We start from the raw sequence: 20338 nt of genomic DNA, 5'->3' as shown, positions 1-20338 counted from the left end.
AACAATATATCTTGGAGACTGCTGTATATCAGTACATGAAAGTTTCTTCATTCTTTTTGATGACTATATAGTATTCCATTATATGGATATTCTATTATTTATATAAATAGCTTCCTATTGATGAACAATCTCATGCTATTACAAAAATTGCTGCAATGAATTACCTTATAGATACAGAAATGTTCTAGAATTGGAATAATGAAAAGGTTCTGAAATGTGATTGTTGCTTAACTGTCAATATAGTGTAAACCACTTAATTATGTGCTCTAAAAGGGTGAATTTTATGACATTTGATTTATATCTCAATTTTTTTTAAGTTTAGAGAAACAGAAAAAGAAACTTTACTCCAAGGAGGACAGGCTAAATCCTGACATATTAAAAAAACAATTTTCCTTGGAAAATTGGAAAGCAGTTAATTTGCTTTTTTGTAAAGAACAGAGAACATTATACTTTAAAAAATAAACACCACGAGGGCTTCCCTGGTGACGCAGTGGTTGGGAGTCCGCCTGCCGATGCAGGGGACGCGGGTTCGTGCCCCGGTCTGGGAAGATCCCACATGCCGTGGAGCGGCTGGGCCCGTGAGCCATGGCCGATGAGCCTGCGCGTCCGGAGCCTGTGCTCCGCAACGAGAGAGGCCACAACAGTGAGAGGCCCGCATACCACAAAATAAATAAATAAATAAATAAATAAATAAACACCACGAATTTTCAGACTTTTCTATAATTCTACGTTAGGTCAGGAAGAAGAGAGAAGAGGTTAAAACAGGGAGGAGAAAGAAGAATCAAAGAGGGAGAGTTCCAGGAGGACAGCGACCCCTCAGGCAAGCCAAGGCCCACAGAGGCTGGGAGGAGCGTGCCACAGGAGACATGGAGGCTCAGGAGACATGGAGACGCAGGAGACATGGAGGCGCAGGAGACATGGAGGCTCAGGAGACATGGAGACGCAGGAGACATGGAGGCGCAGGAGACATGGAGGCGCAGGAGACATGGAGACGCAGGAGAGATGGAGGCTCAGGAGACATGGAGACGCAGGAGAGATGGTGGCGCAGGAGACATGGAGGCTCAGGAGACATGGAGACGCAGGAGACATGGAGGCGCAGGAGACATGGAGGCGCAGGAGACATGGAGGTGCAGGAGATATGGAGGCTCAGGAGAGATGGAGGCGCAGGATCGAGGAAGGAGGGGACAGAAATACAGAGCAGGAGCTGGCAGAGGGAGAAGGTACAGGAGCCACTGCGACGACTCTTAGATTCCTGCGGAATGGAAAGCTGGGAAGCTCTCTGCTGACAACCAGAAATAATAGAAAAGTGATTGAAATCTTTACTTCATCTCTTAAAAAATGCCGTAGTAGAGCAGGCTTATTCACAGCACAGCAGAGCTGCCTGAAGCCCTCACTCTCTCCCCCGTGCACAGCAGATTCTTAAAGATTTCTTCCCTGTTCAGCGGCTTGTCTCTCTCTGACTCTCCCCCTGCAAGTATCAATTCTTCATCCACCAGTGATCCTTGGTCCTTTCTATCACCTCAGTCAAGGTGATGAATATATCCATTATGCCCAAAAGTTTCCTCGGCCCCTCTGCAGCTCCTGCCTCCTGCCTCTTCCCTGCTTTCTCCCACTATAAATTAGTTTGCATTTTCTTGAGTTCTATGTGGATGGAATCATATAGCATGTACTCTTCTATAGAATGGCTTCTATCGCCCGTATGGTATATCATCCCTTGTTATTGCTGAGTAGTAGTCCATTGTATATATGTACCACTAAACTTTACTCTGATGGTTAGGGATGCAGGACCCAGAGAGGGAATGAAATATGACCAGTACAGGACCTTAACAAAAATCCAGAATGGGGCGGGAGGAGAGCCATATTTCCCTAAAACACAAATGCAATTTGCACTGTGAAAGAATGAGGCTGCCATGATCACATAACTGATCAAGTAAAACTGTGTTTGTTCCAATCTGCATCTCCAGATCTGATCAGATTCCGGCCATACAGGGAAGTGGGGCAGCTTAGCAGGCATTACCTCTGGGGGGATTCAGAGAAATGATTTAATTGCTGGCCTTTTCTGCCCTAAACCCTTGAGGAAGTTTGGAATTGAGGAAAGAAGTACCCCACGTTATTTTTGAGTATAAAATAACTTTTAGTTGTAGCAAGTTGGACCAGATGAAACAAATGACTTTAAAATGTTTTGTAAATTGTAAAGCACAAATCAAAGGCAAAGCCTTCTTTTCCGTCAGAAACCACCTCAGGATTTATTTTGTGCTCCGATTAAAATTTAACGTTAAAGATCGCTGCTCCAGGAAAAACGAAACCAAACCAAACAAAAAAGGGACTTAGAGAACCATCAGTGCGATAATTCAAAGAAGTCATAATGTCATATCATAATCTGCAACTGTGTGTACCTCTGTAGGAGGAGACTTAATGTTCTTTGGGTCCATGATAAATCCCACAGAACTAGTTCTGTGGCTCCAACCTTCTGTAGCAACCTAAACAGACAATGGAGGCTTTCTTTCCATCTATACCTACTCAGCCATTTTGTATCAAGCTTCTATCCTATCCAGAATCCTAGGGTGTCCCCAGTTTGGTTGGGCCCCAGGAACAACAGCCTAAAGAATTCTGAGACTTTGAGACGATACTCTTGGCAGCCCCTGCAACACCACCGACCAGTATCACCTTTAGAGCCTTGCTCCCCGAAGTATGGGCTGCAGATTGGCTGTATCTGAATCACCTGGTAATTTGCTAGAAATGCAAATTCTTGACTCCCTCCCTCCACCCTCCCATTGGAATCTGCATGTTAACAAGATCCCGGGGGTTTGTATCCACACTAAAATATGAGAAGCTCTGGTCTAGATGGTCGTTCTTCAACTTCAGCATGCATCAGAATCACCTGGGAAGCAACTGCTGCTGGGAAGCAACTGCTGCTGCTGGACTTATCTAGGGACCACAGTCTGAGAACCACTGCTCTGGCGCTAGAGCTGGATGATTACAGAGATCAAGTGGATCCTTTCTCATTTACTGAGTATGATGGAGAATTCCTACATCTTCCAACTCGGCCCAAGATGAGAATCCAAGAAAGCTAGCACGCCTCAGGAACCAGGACCATGGCCTTTTCCCTTGGGTTGTTTTAATATTGCCTCCTGTTTAAACAGAGCTGTGGACTAGAGGTTCTGGGGCCTCTGTACCAAATTTATGGCAGAGGCTCCATCCGGGAATGTGTTTTCCTCGCCTTTAAAACAAACGGAGCCTGAGGTTATACGACTGAGAGCCATGCTACTGGGAGGTGGGTCTTTGAGAATGGAATAGGACAGATTGGTGACCCTGCACTGCCCATCTGTGGAGTGTTCCTTATAGAAGCCCTTTGAGGCTGAGGCTTTTGTCTTTGAGTCCTGCTTGGGAATGCTCCGAGCTCTCAATCCACCTGTGCCGTGCAACAGCCATATACCTTGGTACAGACTCACATTGTGAAACACATCAAGGTCAAGCACAGTTCCAGGACTGCTGCCTTTGTATTATGAAGATACACCTCAATGCATAGAAAAGTGACCTCAACCAGAGAGAGACACAAAAGCCATTCTGAATAGGGAGGTGAGTGTTGACTTGTAAGAGGTTGGTCAGCTCTACCCCAACTGCCCATCAGATGGGAGGCAGCAAACTGTTTTCACCAAGACTGAATCTCACAAATGATAAATTTACATCATATAGAAGCGTCAAATAGGAATAACTGTCATTGTAGAATGCTGCTTATATGCCAGGGTCTGTGCTAAGTATTTACAAGTATTACTTCAATCCTAGCTATGAGGTTAATATCACTGTTATCCTCATTTTACAGATGTGGAAACTAAGAAATGGAATTATTGTGTATTTTGTCCAAGGTTACAAAGGCAGTTTGGCATTCAAACCTGTGCTCTTGACCATGACCTTGCGTGGCAGGTTACAGAGCAACACCTTGTTGTGGGTGGGAAAGAGTCGACCTACTGTGCACAATAGGGATTTTTTTTTTTAAACAATACAACTTTTTTAAGCATGGGAACTCTGTTTACTTATTTATTTATTTATAAAATTTATTTAGAGGCATGAGGCATAAATAGGGTTCTCACCAAGAACCCTATTTCATAAAATAGATCGAAGTATAGCTTTCTAACTGAAGCCAGGCAGGGGCTCTGGACCCCTGCCCACACTCACAGCCCCTTCTCCACCACACCCACTCCTACCCTGTATTCACTCACAGGGAATAGTTCCACCTCTGTGGTCTCTGACCTCAATATTTCCAATCCCAAGTTCACTTCCTGCCCTCTTTCCACCTTGGGTAACTAAGAAGCTTCTCACCAGTTGGTCATGAATGAAAGGGGCAAAACATGGATGTGTCCTGGAGAAGAAAGGCTCTGGGCATGCACAGCCTTTGAGAGGTGGGTGGAATACTTTAAGTATGATGAATTTTACTCAGCACCTAAAATGATAGTTAGTGGTTGAAGGAAATGATGGGGGAGTTGTTTAGAAAGTATTGTAATAGAGAATCCAGGAAGAATGTTGAGCCTGAACACCTAGTATCTACCCATGTAAAAGGTCCAGTCCAGCTTCGTATTGTGTGTGGGTATGATCATGTGCATTAAGCATTAATGGATTGGCTTTAGTCTAATCCAAGGCATTAATAGACTGAGGATGTCTTGGGGGAGTGAGCACAGTGCTAACCCAAGCCCTGGTTCATGGAGTTCCCATACCACCTCTGTGCCTGAGGACTTCAGCACCCAAGGCTTTGGTAGTTCCAGACCATCTACAACACTCTCACAGAGGGACCTCCGATGGATCTGCCCAGGGACCAAAGTGGCAAGTGACCTGCCACTCTCTCCATGCCATCCAGAAGGCCTGTGGCTGCCATTCCGGGTCACTGAGCTGGCTGGGCTGATCAGGTTCAGCCCTGAGGAGAGAACAGCATAGCCGGACCCTTCTACCCAGGCACTGGACTTCTAGAGTGGCAGGAATTTGAGGGACCGTGTTGGTCCCTTATATGAGATCCATTCTATCAATGACTGGTTTGACCCATTTGGTGGTGGTGCCGGCGGGGTGGGGGGAGGGGGAGGTTCTCACCTTTTAAAAAAAACACTTAACACCTTTAAATCACCTTTAACATTTTGGCAGATATTCTTCCAGTCTTTTTTCCCTTTGCAGTTTTTTAAACATAGCTGGATTCACAGGGTATATTTGATTTTGTGCCTTGTTCTTGTTTTACCTACCTACATCATAAGCATTTTTCCATGTGTTAAATCACTTTTCATAAGCGACAAGTACTCCTGAGTGAGGTAAATAAATTTACCTGCCTTTGTTTTCTTCGTGTGTAGACGAGGCAAGAGTTCTCTAATTTTATCACACAACAGTCACCTAGAAGGCTTTTTAAAACACAGATTGCTGGGCGCCACCTCCAGAATTTCTGATTCAGTGGGTGTGAGTGGGGCCTGGGAATTTGCATTCCCAACAGGTTCCCAGGAGATGCTGGTGCTACTGGTCAGGGGACCACACTGGGAGAACCAGTGACATGAGGAGATTGTGTTGGGGGATTTCCAAGGTCACTGCTGGTTTCAAAAATCTAAGTGTTAGCATATTTTATAAATTCTTAAAAAAAGAAAAGACCTAACTTTTAAAACACATGGGTTTTCTAAACTTTAACAAAACCCTATTTTTTTAAATATCAAAGAACATCATCTACCATTTACAAGTAATTGTTTCCACTTGTAGCTCATATGCATTCCATACTTACTTCTCTTTGAAGTTACCTCGATTTTTAAAAGGCTATCTTTAAAAGACAGACTTATACCTAATACTTTATTTTTTCTTTTCCTTTGCATAGTTCCATATGTATTGAAGAGCTGTGCAGAATTTATAGAGACTCACGGCATCGTGGATGGAATTTATCGGCTTTCAGGAGTCACCTCAAACATACAACGGCTAAGGTAAGCCAAAGAATAGCCCCCCAAAGGATTCTCCCATGATCCTTCCTCTGTCCATACCTCTATCTGCAGGTGTTGGGGGTATTAAAAACTGAAGGGATTGAGGGAAGGATGTCAGGGCAGAAGATCAAGTGCTGATGTTTTCAGATGCCTAACTCTTCTTAATCTAATCAGGAAGCTCACCAATCTGATGTAATTCTTTCCAACAAAAACTCCTGAGGGCTTTTCATCTGTTCCTATGTCTTGCACCAGATTTATCCCTCTTAGGTAGATTCAATGGAACTCAAATGATTTAAATTGCAAGTTGGGAAAAAATGATTTGTTATTACTCTCTTGCCTACCCACAGCTCAGATCCCCATTACATGGTGTTCAGAACTTGCAGGTCATCGTGAGTTTTTCTGTTGGCACACACTCAACATCTGATATTTCATCTGGTCGAGAAATCAGAAGTCTGCATGATTGTGCATTTCTCTAATTGATGCCTGTATTTTTAAAATTATTGATAGAGGAACTATTTCCAATTCTATGGATTTATCCTAAACAATTCTAAAATGCATCCTAGAATTTTTTGGAAGAAATTTCTATCACAATGAATTAAGAGGACAGTAATCTTCTTTATATGTATTATATCTGTAAAATAAAGGGAGTGTATATAGTGTATATATAGAATATATACATTATATATAATATATGTACTGTTCCATGACTAAAAGAATAGGTTTATGTATTTTGAATATTGTTCTTTAATACAAAAAGAACATATTTTAATGTATTTATTATATATTCTTTAGTTACAAATGTAGACTTTTCAAATAAAACATTCTTGTTACAAGATTAATATGTGAAATTTACATGTGCAGGTAATTCATTTTTTTATCTTCTTCCTCCTATTTAGTTTTCTGCCCCTCGTCCTCAAATCTCAATTGTCATGAAACTATACCAAAGGAATAAAACATTCTTTTTACTCCCAGAGAAGTGATAGCTGTTAAAAAATAACTGGTTTATTGCAGCCAAAGTTTTTTAACAGATCTATGTGCTTACATCATTTCACTAATTTATTCACGTGACATTTTTCAGAGTTTCAACAGCAAGTATTTTTAACAGTTTACTCTTAGCTCTGAAACATACTAACAGTAGCTGGTATCGTGGAAGGACATTTGGACAATGGCCAGTTCTTTTTCACTTAAGGACTGACCTTAGCCTTGACAAGGGAAATTTCTGGCTAACTAAATAAGCTCTAGATTGTTTGTGTTCTGCCCTCGTAAGAAAAACACATGCCTATGAATTTGAGGCCATTGCATGGTTTGCTTTTCAAGGCCTCACTCAGTTCCTGTCAGGTTCTGACAGCATCGGGGATTTCCCTTCCCTTTATTAAAGGGGCAGAACCCGACTACAGGAGAATGGGCAGCATGCTGTTTCAAGATGCTGGTTCTGAGAGTCTGGTTGACTTTGTCACTACATGTTTGACCAAATGAATACTCTCAAGAAAGCTAACTTCTCTTCTGCATTAAAGCTCAGCTTTATCATCTTTTAAATATATATATATATATTTAAAATATATTTATTTATTTATTTATTATTTCTTTTTGGCTGCATTGGGGTCTTCGTTGCTGCACGAGGCTTTCTCTAGCTGCGGCGAGCGGGGGCCACTCCCCGTTGCGGTGCCCGGGCTTCTCTTGCTGCGAGGCTCAGGCTCTAGGGCGGCCCCAGTGGGTGTGGCTCGTGGGCTCCAGAGCGCAGGCTCTGCAGCTGTGGCGCATGGGCCTAGTTGCTCCGCGGCACGTGGGATCTTTCCGGACCAGGGCTCAAACCCGCGTACCCTGTATTGGCAGGCGGACTCCCAACCACCGAGCCACCAGGGAAGCCCTAAATAGATTTTTAACTTTTAAGTATATATTATTTGAGGCAGTATATTCATGTAACCTTGTTAGTGTTTTTTTAATTAGAAATGAGGCCTGGAATCTGACGACGCTCCCAAGCACCCCACTCTAGGTTGTTTAAGAAGATATTTGTAAGCTCATTTGTCCTGTGGGAGTCACTATCAAGCAGCCTAGAAGTTTCCATTCAGCATCAAAGGGAGAGTTGATTGAAGTTCTCAAACCTTGAGTTTGAGTCTCCAGATAAAACAAGTTTGCTGACATGAATATGTGGACGTGAATGATAACAATCTGACTCACCCTGGTTTTGGTCTCTCCTCCAAGAAAGAGAAGTTCATTTAAAACAATATTTTGGAAAAACTGAACTCTCAACAGGGTTTTTGGAAAATTGTTTTCGTATTTCCCCACTGTTCATAATGGAGACTACAGACATAATGCCATGAGAAATCCTTTTGTAAATGGGATTATGTCTTTCTAATTACAGCAGCTTCTGCAGGGAAGATCCAGACCTGAAGTGGAAATCTTTCCTGTAGCTTCCTTGTGCCTGAAATAGAAGGTCTTTTTGAGTCAAGGTCAAAAATATGGTCAGATCAGCAGTTTAGGGTCTTTTTACCCCCTAAGCAGCCAAGTAGCTGCTGACATAGAACACATGTTCCTGGGATTGTTATGTCTCTGTCTGTGTTGTTTCAGGCAAGAGTTTGGCTCAGATCAATGTCCAGATCTGACAAGGGAAGTGTACCTCCAGGACATCCACTGTGTGGGCTCCCTCTGCAAGCTCTACTTTAGGGAGCTGCCCAACCCCCTCCTGACTTATGAGCTCTATGAGAAATTCACGGTGAGTGTTTGGATTTCCGTTATGGTTACTGGGTGGGATGCATGGATGGGCCAAGGAAAGTTTCAGCACTAAAATTACAATAATAATACTCACCAGATGGTTGCCATTATCTTGGTGATGGAAGTAGGATGGTACAGTGAGGAAAGCAAGGTAGTGGGACTGTTTGCTAAATTTTTCCTTTCTTCAATTTTCAGAATCATGTTTGTTTGTGTGTAAGAACTGGGTTAAATCATCTCCACATTTATGTAACCAAATGCGTGTCATTATATAGGGAGGAAACTAAGAACCAGAGAATGAAGTGACTGGCCCAAGGTCACTCTGCCCCCTAGCAGGACAGGAACCTGAGGCTCCAGATGCTACCCCCCGTGGCTAATTCATTTCGGGCTATTCCTTCCGTGTTTCTTTTGGGGGTTGCACAAAGAGGTAGGGGGGTAGAGAAGGGAGAGAGAACAAACAGAAGTCAACAGAGAGGTCAGAAAGCTGGGAAGAGAAAAGATTCTGGGAAAAGCAGCCGAGAGGGAGTGCAGGTTAGGCCAGTGAGTTGGATTGGTGGAGGATGGATGGGCAAGAGCAGAACACATATATAGCAGCTGTATGGTCACCAAATAGGGTCCCCAAAGGAAAATGAGAGAGGAGAATAAATGCTTAGAGCATGTCTTTTTAAAAAAAAAAAAAATCTTTATTGGAGTATAATTGCTTTACAATGGTGTGTTAGTTTTTGCTTTATAACAAAATGAATCAGTTATACATATACATATGTCCCCGTATCTCTTCCCTCTTGCGTCTCCCTCCCTCCCACCCTTAGAGCATGTCTTTAAAGACAGCATTAAAAATAGGGCTTGGACATTTGGCTGCAGGTGGGGAGGTGCAGAGTAGGTGAAGAGTTGGGTTTAACCAAGGTTGAGGCTCAGCTAGAAAAAGAGGAGGAGGGTTATGAGAGTGTGTGCAAGGGAGTGATTGAAATAATTGACCATAGAAATTTGTCTGGATAAGAAGGGAAATGAGGGCCTAAGGCAGGTAACAATGAAAAAGTAGATCAATAGGTCATTCATCCCAGTAAGGTCAGCAGACTGTTGGAGTAGGGTGGTCAGAGGGGATGTTTGAAATTAAGGTTATGAAGGAGTTGCAATTATTGGTAAGGACCAGATCTAGGCTCTAACCCTGGGAAGGAATCTTTCTTATGGCTCTTGTAATGAACTTATTTTGAGCATATAAATGTTCTTCAGTTTGAAATTATATAGGGATAAATGAATGGTTTTTAAAAATTGGGTGTGGACCATTAAAATAGATTTAGGAGTTTTCAGTGATACAGGGAAACACTCACTATGATAATTGGAAAAAGCAGGTACACAGTTGTATATTAAGACATGATTAAAAAGAAAGATGTTCACAAGATTAATAGCTATTTATTTCAATGATGGGATTATAGATAGTTTTCCCTGCTTCTTTATACTTTAACTTTCAAAATCTTATCCACTAAAAATACATTAACTTTTTAAAAATAAATTTATTTATTTATTTATTTATTTATTTTTTGCTGCATTGGGTCTTTGTTGCTGCGTGCGGGCTTTCCTTAGTTGTGGTGAGCAGGGGCTACTCTTCGTTGCGGTGCGTGGGCTTATTGCGGTGGCTTCTCTTGTTGCGGAGCACGGGCTCTAGAGCACAGGTTTAGTAGTTGAGGTGCACGGGCTTAGTTGCTCCACAGCATGTGGGATCTTCCCGGACCAGGGCTTGAACCCATGTTCCCTGCATTGGCAGGCAGATTCTTAACCACTGTGCCACCAGGGAAGCCCCCCATTAATTTTTTAATTAAAAAAATATTAGGTCAAAACATACAAACAAACAAAAGTGGGCATAAATGTTGACCACTTGAAAAGCCAGCATAAACCAGCTGAGGGGACTCTTAAAGATCTAAGAGGACCTTGAGATCTAAGGCAGAAGGCAAATGAGCCTCCACTCTACATGGCTAAGTCATTAATAATGGCAGCCTTTGACCCTCCAACTACAGAGGAGTCTTTCCTGGAACCAGGAGAAAAGGTTGTGGGTCTTGTGTGTCTGTCAGATTATCATCATCATCATGATATATAATACTCAATAAAAATAATCATCCTCAATAAAAGGCAATTTGGAAAATGGGGGAAAGTAGAAAGGAAACCTTGGTCTCTCTTCTTAAAGACCAGAGACAACTACGATTAACACAGGGTTATTTCCTTCATTCTTTTACTCTTTGCATAGTGTTTTTGTTGTGTTCTGTTTTTCTAAACCAAACTAAATTTTTATTGTAAAAATTAAAGCAATCCAGAAGAATATAAAGGAGAAAGTATAAATCACCTGAAATCTCATGTCCTAGGCATATTTTCTATTAACATTTCAGGAGACATCCTTACAGATCTCTTTGTCTTTCTCTCTCTCTCTGTCTCTCCCGTTCTTTCTCCCAACTTTTGTTCCTCGATACTACATATTGCTGTTTTGGAATGGTGCTAATTCAACAGTGTGACCATCTTTCCATGGTAACAAATACAGAGAGGCACTCTTTTTACAGTGTATTCTCTCATACACCCGATGATTTCTTAAACCAGTTTCCTACTGATGGACATTTAGACTTTTTGTTTCTTTCTTTCTTCTTCTTTTTTTTTTTTCTTTTGGGCCGCACCATGCAGCATGCGAGATTCTAGTTCCCCAACCAGGGATCAAACCCACGCCCCCTGCAGTGGAAGTCTTAACCACTGGACTACCAGGGAAGTCCCAGGACTTTTTGTTTCTTAACATTTTGCTTTTTATAAACAACATTATAGTGATATAATGTTGTATATATAGTGATATAATGTTGTATATACTAAAATATAGTATATTTTTGTACATATATCTTTATACTTTTGTCTGTTTATATCCTTATGAAAAATATCACAGAAGAAGATTTACCGAGTAAAAAGTGCTTATTTAAAATTTTGTCACATGTTGCCAAATGGTTCTGTAGAGAGACAAGAATGTTCTTTTTCCTGCAGCCTTGCCAACACTGAGTATTTTCAATTTGTTAAACTGTTTGACAATCTCAGTCAACCAAAAATATATCTTACTGTTCTTCTAATTTGTGCGTAAGACTTTCTTGTTTGTTTTCTGCATAGTTTTAGTCTTCTTATCACTATACAGTTTCATCCTTGAATAAGACAACAATATCATCACGTTAACTAACTGAATGAGTCTAATTTAACTAAATTTCATTCTATGATAGATGGGGGTAGATAGGAATTCTTGTCTAGAGACTTGAGAAATACAAGTTTCTTCTTAGATCTTGTTTAGAGGCTCAGAAGAAAACCCATGCTGATCTCTCCCCACTTGTGTTCCCTGACATTGCTAATCATTCTATCTCCCACAGCGACAAAAAATACCAAAGCAGTGTTATTGTCCGCTGGTCGTCAAATCTCAAGAAAACTTAACATTGTATTTAAACATAGTTTAGTGACAGTAAGAAATAAAATAAAAATGTTTTGTTGTGACAACTGAGTTCTACATACGTAGGACCTAGTGATGTTAACTATGTAGAAAAATTTATCATTGAGTAGATTGCTTTGATCACAGTGACGAATTATGAAAATATAAGCAAACCTTCTACAGGGACATGGGAACGGCTCTATCACATTGTCACGCATTCTTACAATGGTTTATTTAAACTCACTTGCACAGCTGAAGTAGAATAACATTTCAATGGAATATAACAGAATTAGAAAAATATTAATAGAATAATAATAATTATGATATCTGCCACTTATTGAGTGCTTACAATATGATAAGCTTATTACAAATATTATTTCATGCAATCCTCAAATAACTCTGTGAAGTAGGTTTTATTGCCTCTTTTATAGATGAGTAAATTGAGGCTCCGAGTGACTTTTGCCTGGGTTTGTACAGCTAGTAAATGGAAGTAAAGATTTAACATTCTGTCTCAGAACTACCACACTATTTTCAAAATAGATTTAACAGCTCTTAAATAGGCTCAGGTATTAAATTATTTAATATGAAATAAGGAAAACATCCCAAACTGGTGAAGGAAAAATTCAATAAACAATGTTAGGAAAATTGGCTAAGTGTTGGGAAAGGGGAGAAGTCAAGTTACATGCTTACCATTTAGCGAATTTCAGGGTGGAGAAGGGCTTTCTAAGAATAAAAGCAAAGGAAAAAACAATCACCAGAGACAAATTTAACAAACTAAACTACATATAGATTATTGTTTTCTCTATTTAAAAATACATTAATAGGGCTTCCCTGGTGGTGCGGTGGTTAAGAATCCGCCTGCCAATGCGGGGGACACGGGTTCGAGTCCTGGTCCGGGAAGATCCCACATGCCGCCCACGTGCAGCAACCAAGACCCAACGCAGCCAAAAATAATAAAATAAATAAATTTAAAAATACATTAACAAAATTAAAAGGCAAATGACTATGGAAAACATCTACAATAAAGATGGCAGGAGATTAATATTTTTAATTATATAAAACTCCTACCTATCAATAAAAAATAAACAGATAACACCCTGAAAAACAAATGAGCAAAGAACCTCAACAGACAATTCCTAGAAGAAATATAATTATTTAAAAAGTATAAATGGGGGGCTTCCCTGGTGGCGCAGTGGTTGAGAGTCCGCCTGCCGATGCGGGGGGCGCGGGTTCGTGCCCCGGGTCCGGGAAGATCCCACATGCCACGGAGCGGCTGGGCCCGTGAGCCATGGCCGCTGAGCCTGCGCGTCCGGAGCCTGTGCAACGGGAGAGGCCACGACAGTAAGAGGCCCGCGTACCACAAAAAATAAATAAATAAATAAATAAATAATAAATAAATAAAAAGTATAAATGGGGAATTCCCTGGCAGTCCAAGGGTTAGGACTCTGCTCTCTCAGTGCAGAGACCAGTTTCCCTGGTCGGGGAACTAAGATTCCACAAGCCTCGCAGCCAGTAAATTAATTAATTAATTAAAAAAAAAAAAACAACTTAAAAAATATAAATGTATTAGAAAAATATATTTGCATATTAGAGAAACATTTTTTAAATGTTAGTATTTCATGCTGCCTAGCCTGTGGTGACACTGGCTCTTTCATAGTTTTCTATTGCAAGTGTAAATTGGCTGGACATTGCAGAAAGTCATTTGAAATTACTATCAGGAGTCCTAAAATGCTCATATTTTTTAATACAGTAACTCTGTTCTAGGACTCCATTCTAAGATAATAATCAGATGCGCACACAAATAATTGATTTACAAATATTTCACTGCCATATTACAATAACAAAACTGGGGAGTAGCTACACGTCTAACACTAAGGGATGGGTTAAATAAATGATAATAAATCTATTGTTTTCAATCCTGTGTAGCTGTGAAAAGTCATATTTCTGAAGACTATTTGCTGTCCATAATATAAAGTTAAATGGAAAAAAGCAGTATAGGCAACTAAATAGGAAATGATGCCAGTGTTCATATTTGGTGCTGGGGAGCCCGGACCCATTGCTTCTTTTAATGCTTCACATGTGAGTAGGTTAATAGTAGTTATGTCTGGGTGGTGGGATAGCAGGTGCTTTTTATTTCCTTCCAGTACATGTATTAGTTTCATGAGGCTGCTGTAACAAGTTACCACAGGCTTGGTGGCTTAAACAACAGAGAGTTCTTCTCTCACAGTTCCAGGGTGCAGAAGTCTGAAATCAGTTTCACTGGGCTGAAGTCAAGGTGTCAGCAGGGCCATGGTCCTTACAGAGACACGAGGGGGAAACCTGTTCCTTGCCTCCTCCAGCTTCTGGTGGCTGCCGGCATGCCTGGGCTTGTGGCTCACTCCCATCTTTGCCTCCGTGGTCACACTGCCTTCTCCTGTCTGTGTCAAATCTCCTTCTGCTTCCCTCTTTAAAGGATACCTGTGACTGGATTTAGGGCCCACCTGGATAATCCGCGAGAATCTCCTGATCTCAAAAGCCTTAACTTAATCACACCTGCAAAGACTCTTTTTCCAAATAAGGTAACATTTACAGGTTCTAGAGATTAGGATCTGATATCTTTGGAAGCAACTCTTCAACCTACTACACTACATTTTATTTTTATCAGAAGAAAAGTTCATTTTAGGAAAAACTCAATTTGGGTCAGATTGATTTAGCTAAAATTGTTACACCCAAGATAGAGAAAAGTTGCTGCTTCAGGATTTTTAGAGAAGGCAGTTTAGAGAGGTATTAAATTTTATATTGAAATTACGTCTTTGTGTATCAGTCTCCTTCATTGAACTGTAAGCTTCCTGAGGACAGAAACTGTATTTATTTTATTCATTATTGTGCTTCCTTTCCCTGCTCTCCAGCTACTGGAGAATGTTGTGACTGTTACCTAGTAAACGTTTGCTGGCAGGTTGCTTGACCCACACATGTCATCTGAAGTGTCACTGGGGGTGGACCACTGGTGTGTGGCATCAGGCAGAGGCTGACTGGCTGTGAGCTCAAGATAGCTGCCAATGGGGCAGCAGCCAACTGTCCTGGGTTGCCAGGGACTCCCCTACTTTTAACTCTGAAAAGTCCTGTGTCCCAGGAAACTCCTCAATCTCAGGCAAACTCTGCTGATGGGTCACCCTGCCAGGAGCCAAAAGTTGAGGGGAATTGTCTCAGCAAACCTGGTTCTCCTCACTCAGGAGGTTTGGTTCTCGATGGTACCGTCCTGGAAGTGTGGCCAAAATGAGACTTTCTGGCATTTTCAAATGCAAAGCAAAAGACGGACTCATTCACTTACTCATTTCATACAACAAATGTCTGTTGAACACCTGCTACGTATACCAGGCAGGCACAGTTCCAGGTGCTGGGGGTTTAATGGTAAGCAAGACAGATAAAATCCTTCCTCTCGTGAAACTTACATTTTAATGAAGGAGATAGATGATAAATGAATTTAAAGCATAGCTCTATAATCTGAACTGTTGATAAGCAATACGAAGCCAGCTAATGCAGAGTACAGGGCAGAGAATGATGGGGACTGCTATTTTTGGTAGGATAATCAAAGGTCTGTCTATGAGGTGATATTTAAACAGAGACAAGGATGAAGTGAGGGAACAAATTGTGCAAATATCTGGTGGAAGAGGGTGCCGAGAAGAAACAGCAGGTGCAAAGGCCCTAGTCGAGGACATGCCGAGCTTGCCTGAGGGAATATATGGAGGCCAGCTTGGCCCATAGGGAGCAGGCAAGGAGGAAATGATGGGACCGGGAATTTGCAGATGGGCCAGGTCACGTAGTTGTGCTTGCTGCCATGGGTGTGACAAAGACAGGTAGGTATAATGACTGTCTGGAAGAGAACAGTGGTTGTCTCTGGAGACTGAGGGTCTGCAGTTGGAAGTCAGACTAACTTTCTTCTGTGTATTCCTTTGAATGCTTTGCTTTTTTTTTTTTTTTTTGCGGTACACGGGCCTCCCTCGCTGCGGAGCACAGGCTCCAGACACGCAGGCTCAGCGGCCATGGCTCACAGGCCCAGCCGCTCCGTGGCATGTGGGATCTTTCCGGACCGGGGCACGAACCCATGTCCCCTGCATCGGCAGGCAGACTCTCAACCACTGTGCCACCAGGGAAGCTCGCTTTGCATTTTTAAAATCATGTGCATGAATTACTTTTTAACCTAACGGCTTAAAATAATTAAAAATAATAAAGGTGGCTTTATAATAATTTTTAAATAATTAATACAAAATAAAGGGTAAAAACTGAGTTGCGGCTGGGCGCAGTTGGAAGGGACAGCCACGGGTTGTTTGTCCCCCCTGGTGATGGGCCTTCCCTGGGCGGCAGGGGTAGAGGTGGTATTCAGGTAAGCAGAAGAAAGTAGAGCCTGGGCCCCGCCAGAGGGGACTGGAGTCCAGCCTTCGCAAGAGTCCTCCAAGGGCAGGAAGCTGGTCTTAGGGTTACTGATTGGAAGAGAACAGTAGTCACAGAGTCAGCCTAGATCTTTTAAGGTTTCGCTGTTAGCAAGATTGGCTTGGCTAATGTTGAGTGAAATTCTCTTTCAGGCAAAAAGTTGGGGTGGGCAAAATTTCACCTCCTTTCCCTCAATTCCCCACTGATGGATTCTGCTCTCCTAATGGGTGAAGACAAAGAGATCGAAAAATAGCTTTGCAGTGAGCAGACCCTCTGGGAGAAAAACAAAGATCTAGAGAGATTCCAAATAGGATTGGGGTGTGATAGGGAGAGGCTATAAATAGTGAAATGAACACCAGTCCCAAATGGGACCTGCAGGCATCAGGGGTGAGCCCGCCCAGCCTCTCAGAACAAAGGTGACTAACATCTTCCTAAAGTATTAAAGGAACTTTCCATGAGGGCTGTTGAATTGACCTACACATTTTTTTCCCCAGACACATTTTTAGAAAGTGGGGGGAAGAGGGGGAGGCTTGGGAAGGGTGTGTGTGCAAAGCTTTGCAAAGCTCATCCCAGCTTTGCCGAGAGAGGAAGAGAGGCCTACCTCTCCTCCCCATTTGCAGGATAGAATGTGGGAGGATCCACAGCCGCATTCCTCTGCCCCTCCTTCCCCTGAGCTCTCTCCCCTCACTTACTTTATGAGGTCCTCCCTGTCTTGGGAATCAGGGTCTTCTCCACAAATCTGTTTTCTAAATGACAGCTCCCAGGAAGAGGGCAGAGGCGTCAGGTGTTTACTCCAGGCCCCGTGCTTGTCCTCACCCTCTACATCCTGCACGTCTCAAAAAGCAAGGATTGCCACAGAGATCATGCTTATGCCGGCTCCGTTCTCAGGCTTGCAAACCCACCAGAAGATTGAGACACCTGTGATTGTGACCCTCCCAGCCCCGCATTTCTCCCCATTTCTGATTAGGAAATGAAATCTAGTTTTCCCACATAGAAATTTTTGATTGCCTTTGAAAATTGTTAGCTTCTGTGGATGCTTTACTTCAATTAAGTAAAAAAGTCAAACAAAAACAACTTGGTGGTCAAAGCTCTGGCATGATGTCCCACTTAGGGAAATGGAGCATGGGTAGTCCAACAGATCGACAGGGAGCGCCTGCTGTGTGGCAGGCTCGTTCTAGGCACTGGGACTCATCACATCCCTGCACTTACGGACCTTACATCTAGCAAGGAAGACAGACAACAAGCAATAAGCCTAATAAGTAAGTACATTATATGTATGAGTAATGATGGCAGGTGCTGTGGGAAGAAATGGAGACAAGCGAGGCGGGTTGGAAGGTCTGGGTTGGGGGAGCGTGTTGGAGTTCTCCTCCAAGTGAGACCAGAACAGACACAGCAAGTGTGGCCTAGGATAGGGTCCAGCAAACAGAAGGTGCCCCGTAAAGTTCATTTCCTTCCACTTTTCTGTGCCCCCAAATTCTCATGACTGAGGGTTTGAACTTCAGCCTTTACATTCAAGCAAGAAATGACAGTGAATGACCGAACAGCATAAGAAAACCACACCACGGTTAGGATCTTCAAATTAGAGAATATATTTTCTGATTATACTTTTCATTATATATAAATGCAAAGCAAGTTTCCAGCACTGTGAGGAAATACAAAACTGTGTAAGTCACGTATGCCTGTGAATTCAGGATCCCGAGGCTTGAAGTGAGCTTAGGAGCCACTTTTCAAGTATCTCTTGACCTGAGTGGGATTACATAGCTATTATGCATATGAAAGGACTCAGGGAGCTGTAGCAGAAGATTTGTACATTTTTAATATATGTAAACTATACCTCGGTAAAAAAAAAAAAAAAAAAAAAGATGTCATTACCACTGACCTTGAACTTAGGTATGGCTCCCATGCTGTCAGTCTTGAGCACTCAGCCACTGCACTGGGAGGGGCCCTTGAGCCTGAGCACAGGCGGGACAGAGTCTCAGGACGGGACACAGGGGACTCTGCCCAGGGACACCTGTGTTGTGCAGGAGCCCCGGGCAGGACTGTGACCACACTGCCTTTACTGAAGCCCCAGCCTCTCCTTGAGGGCCTGGGCTGAGGGGGGAACCAAATACCCACACCGGAAACAACCAGAGAGCAAATCCGGACAAGGCCACCAGGTCTCAGGGGCAAAGCTCTTATCCTGCTGAGAAGGCACGGCTTCACGTCGTTCCTGCTTCCTGGCATCAGTGACAGGCAGCCGGGTCAAGGGATAGTCTCAGGCTAGGTGGGGAGTGGCTGTTTGCACCCAAAAAGATAGGTGGCTGAGTAAACAGGGAGCCAACCTCTCATCTCCATCTCACTCTGTCTCCCTGTCTCTGTTTCTCTCTCCCAGTGTGAGTCTCTGTGACTCTCTCTGCCACACGGGACACACCCAAGATTCTACACCTTTTTTACCAGATACCTACCAAACATCTGAGGATGCACAGAGACCCTGTGTGCCCACATTGTTAGACACCTCCCATCATGAACACTCAGAGATTTTAGGTGGTTTGTTTTTTCTAGAAAAGCATGCCTCCTGGAAGGACAATCTCTAGGCATGGCTGGGAGGCTGGAGTACCAGAAGCCTAAATAAAACCCACAGACACAGGTGGGTGTCCCGCTTCTCGAGCACTCACTGGACTGCTTCATTTCCTCTCTACAGGAGGCGGTGTCTCATTGCCCGGAAGAAGGCCAACTGGCCCGAATCCAGAATGTTATCCAGGAGCTCCCCCCATCCCATTACAGGTAAGAATCCTTGGTAAAAGCAATTCACAACCTCTCGATGTGATGTAATACCATAGATGCAGGCTAGCATCATAAAAGGGAACAAATTCAGTGGACAGTGGCTTTCCCAGGGCAGGTTGAGGGGAGAGAACAGGTCACTTTTATCAGAGTGAGTTGGTGCCTGACCAGAGACACTGGTGGGAAGGGACAGCCCATGTCTAAGTTACTTTCAGAGCACCCCTCAGAGTTCCACAAGAATCATTCTGATCACAGAAGCCAGCCTCACAGAGATAGTCTAGGTTCTTACCAAGGTTCATAGCACAACCAAATCTATGGAAACCAAGATGGTTCTTTTTTATTTTTCGCGGTACGCGGGCCTCTCACTGTTGTGGCCTCTCACGTTGCGGAGCGCAGGCTCTGGACGCGCAGGCTCAGCGGCCATGGCTCATGGGCCCAGCCGCTCTGCGGCATGTGGGATCTTCCCGGACCGGGGCACGAACCCGTGTCCTCTGCATCGGTAGGCAGACTCTCAACCACTGCGCCACCAGGGAAGCCCCACCAAGATGGTTCTTAAACAGGGTTTGACTGTTGCTCTTGAGCGTTTGGCTGACTGTTCTGTCTGTATGCTCATCAGTACCATCCCCTCATTTCATCCTTTCATTTCATTCTCACAATTTAGCCCCTAATCCTACCACCTTTCCCATTGCTCCCTAAGCCTGCCCAGCTTTTACCAGGGGGGCAGGTTTTGATGTGGTATAAGGGCTTCCCAGCAATAACAGATGTTATTCATCCATCAAATGAGCTCCCTAACAAGTGCCAGGTACCTGTAGTTGAAGCTGAGATGGGGCCCAGTTTCAAGACAGTATGAGGCAGTGCTGCCCTGGGTGAAAGGAGGCACAGGCTCCCAGTGACGTGAGTCCCCTATTCTGTCTCTGGCTGGTGCTCCAAGGGCCTCAGCTGACTTCTGTCAAACCCACCTCTTCCCCACCCACAGCCAGTATTCCTGAGGCTAAGAAAATTGCTTCCATCTATCTTGATATCTTCCTGATAGTCCTCCAAAATTCATGAGATAGAAATATTTTAGAGTCTCTTAAACTCAAACTTT

General features: G+C 43.0%; 1 protein-coding gene across 1 annotated transcript in view; it reads left to right on the top strand.

Moving 5' to 3' along the window:
- Positions 1–20338, top strand: part of ARHGAP31 (Rho GTPase activating protein 31) — a 118487-nt gene that overhangs the window by 57389 nt on the left and 40760 nt on the right. Inside the window, exons 2-4 of the mRNA XM_004278515.4 lie at positions 5837–5939; positions 8505–8649; positions 19172–19254. Coding sequence (XP_004278563.1) covers positions 5837–5939; positions 8505–8649; positions 19172–19254 — 331 coding nt within the window. The remainder of the gene's footprint in view (positions 1–5836; positions 5940–8504; positions 8650–19171; positions 19255–20338) is intronic.

Source organism: Orcinus orca, chromosome 5 (genome assembly GCF_937001465.1).
Source record: "Orcinus orca chromosome 5, mOrcOrc1.1, whole genome shotgun sequence".
Taxonomy (NCBI): domain Eukaryota; kingdom Metazoa; phylum Chordata; class Mammalia; order Artiodactyla; family Delphinidae; genus Orcinus; species Orcinus orca.
The sequence above is the reverse complement of the archived record's forward strand: the minus strand, read 5'-3'. Positions and strand labels throughout refer to the sequence as shown.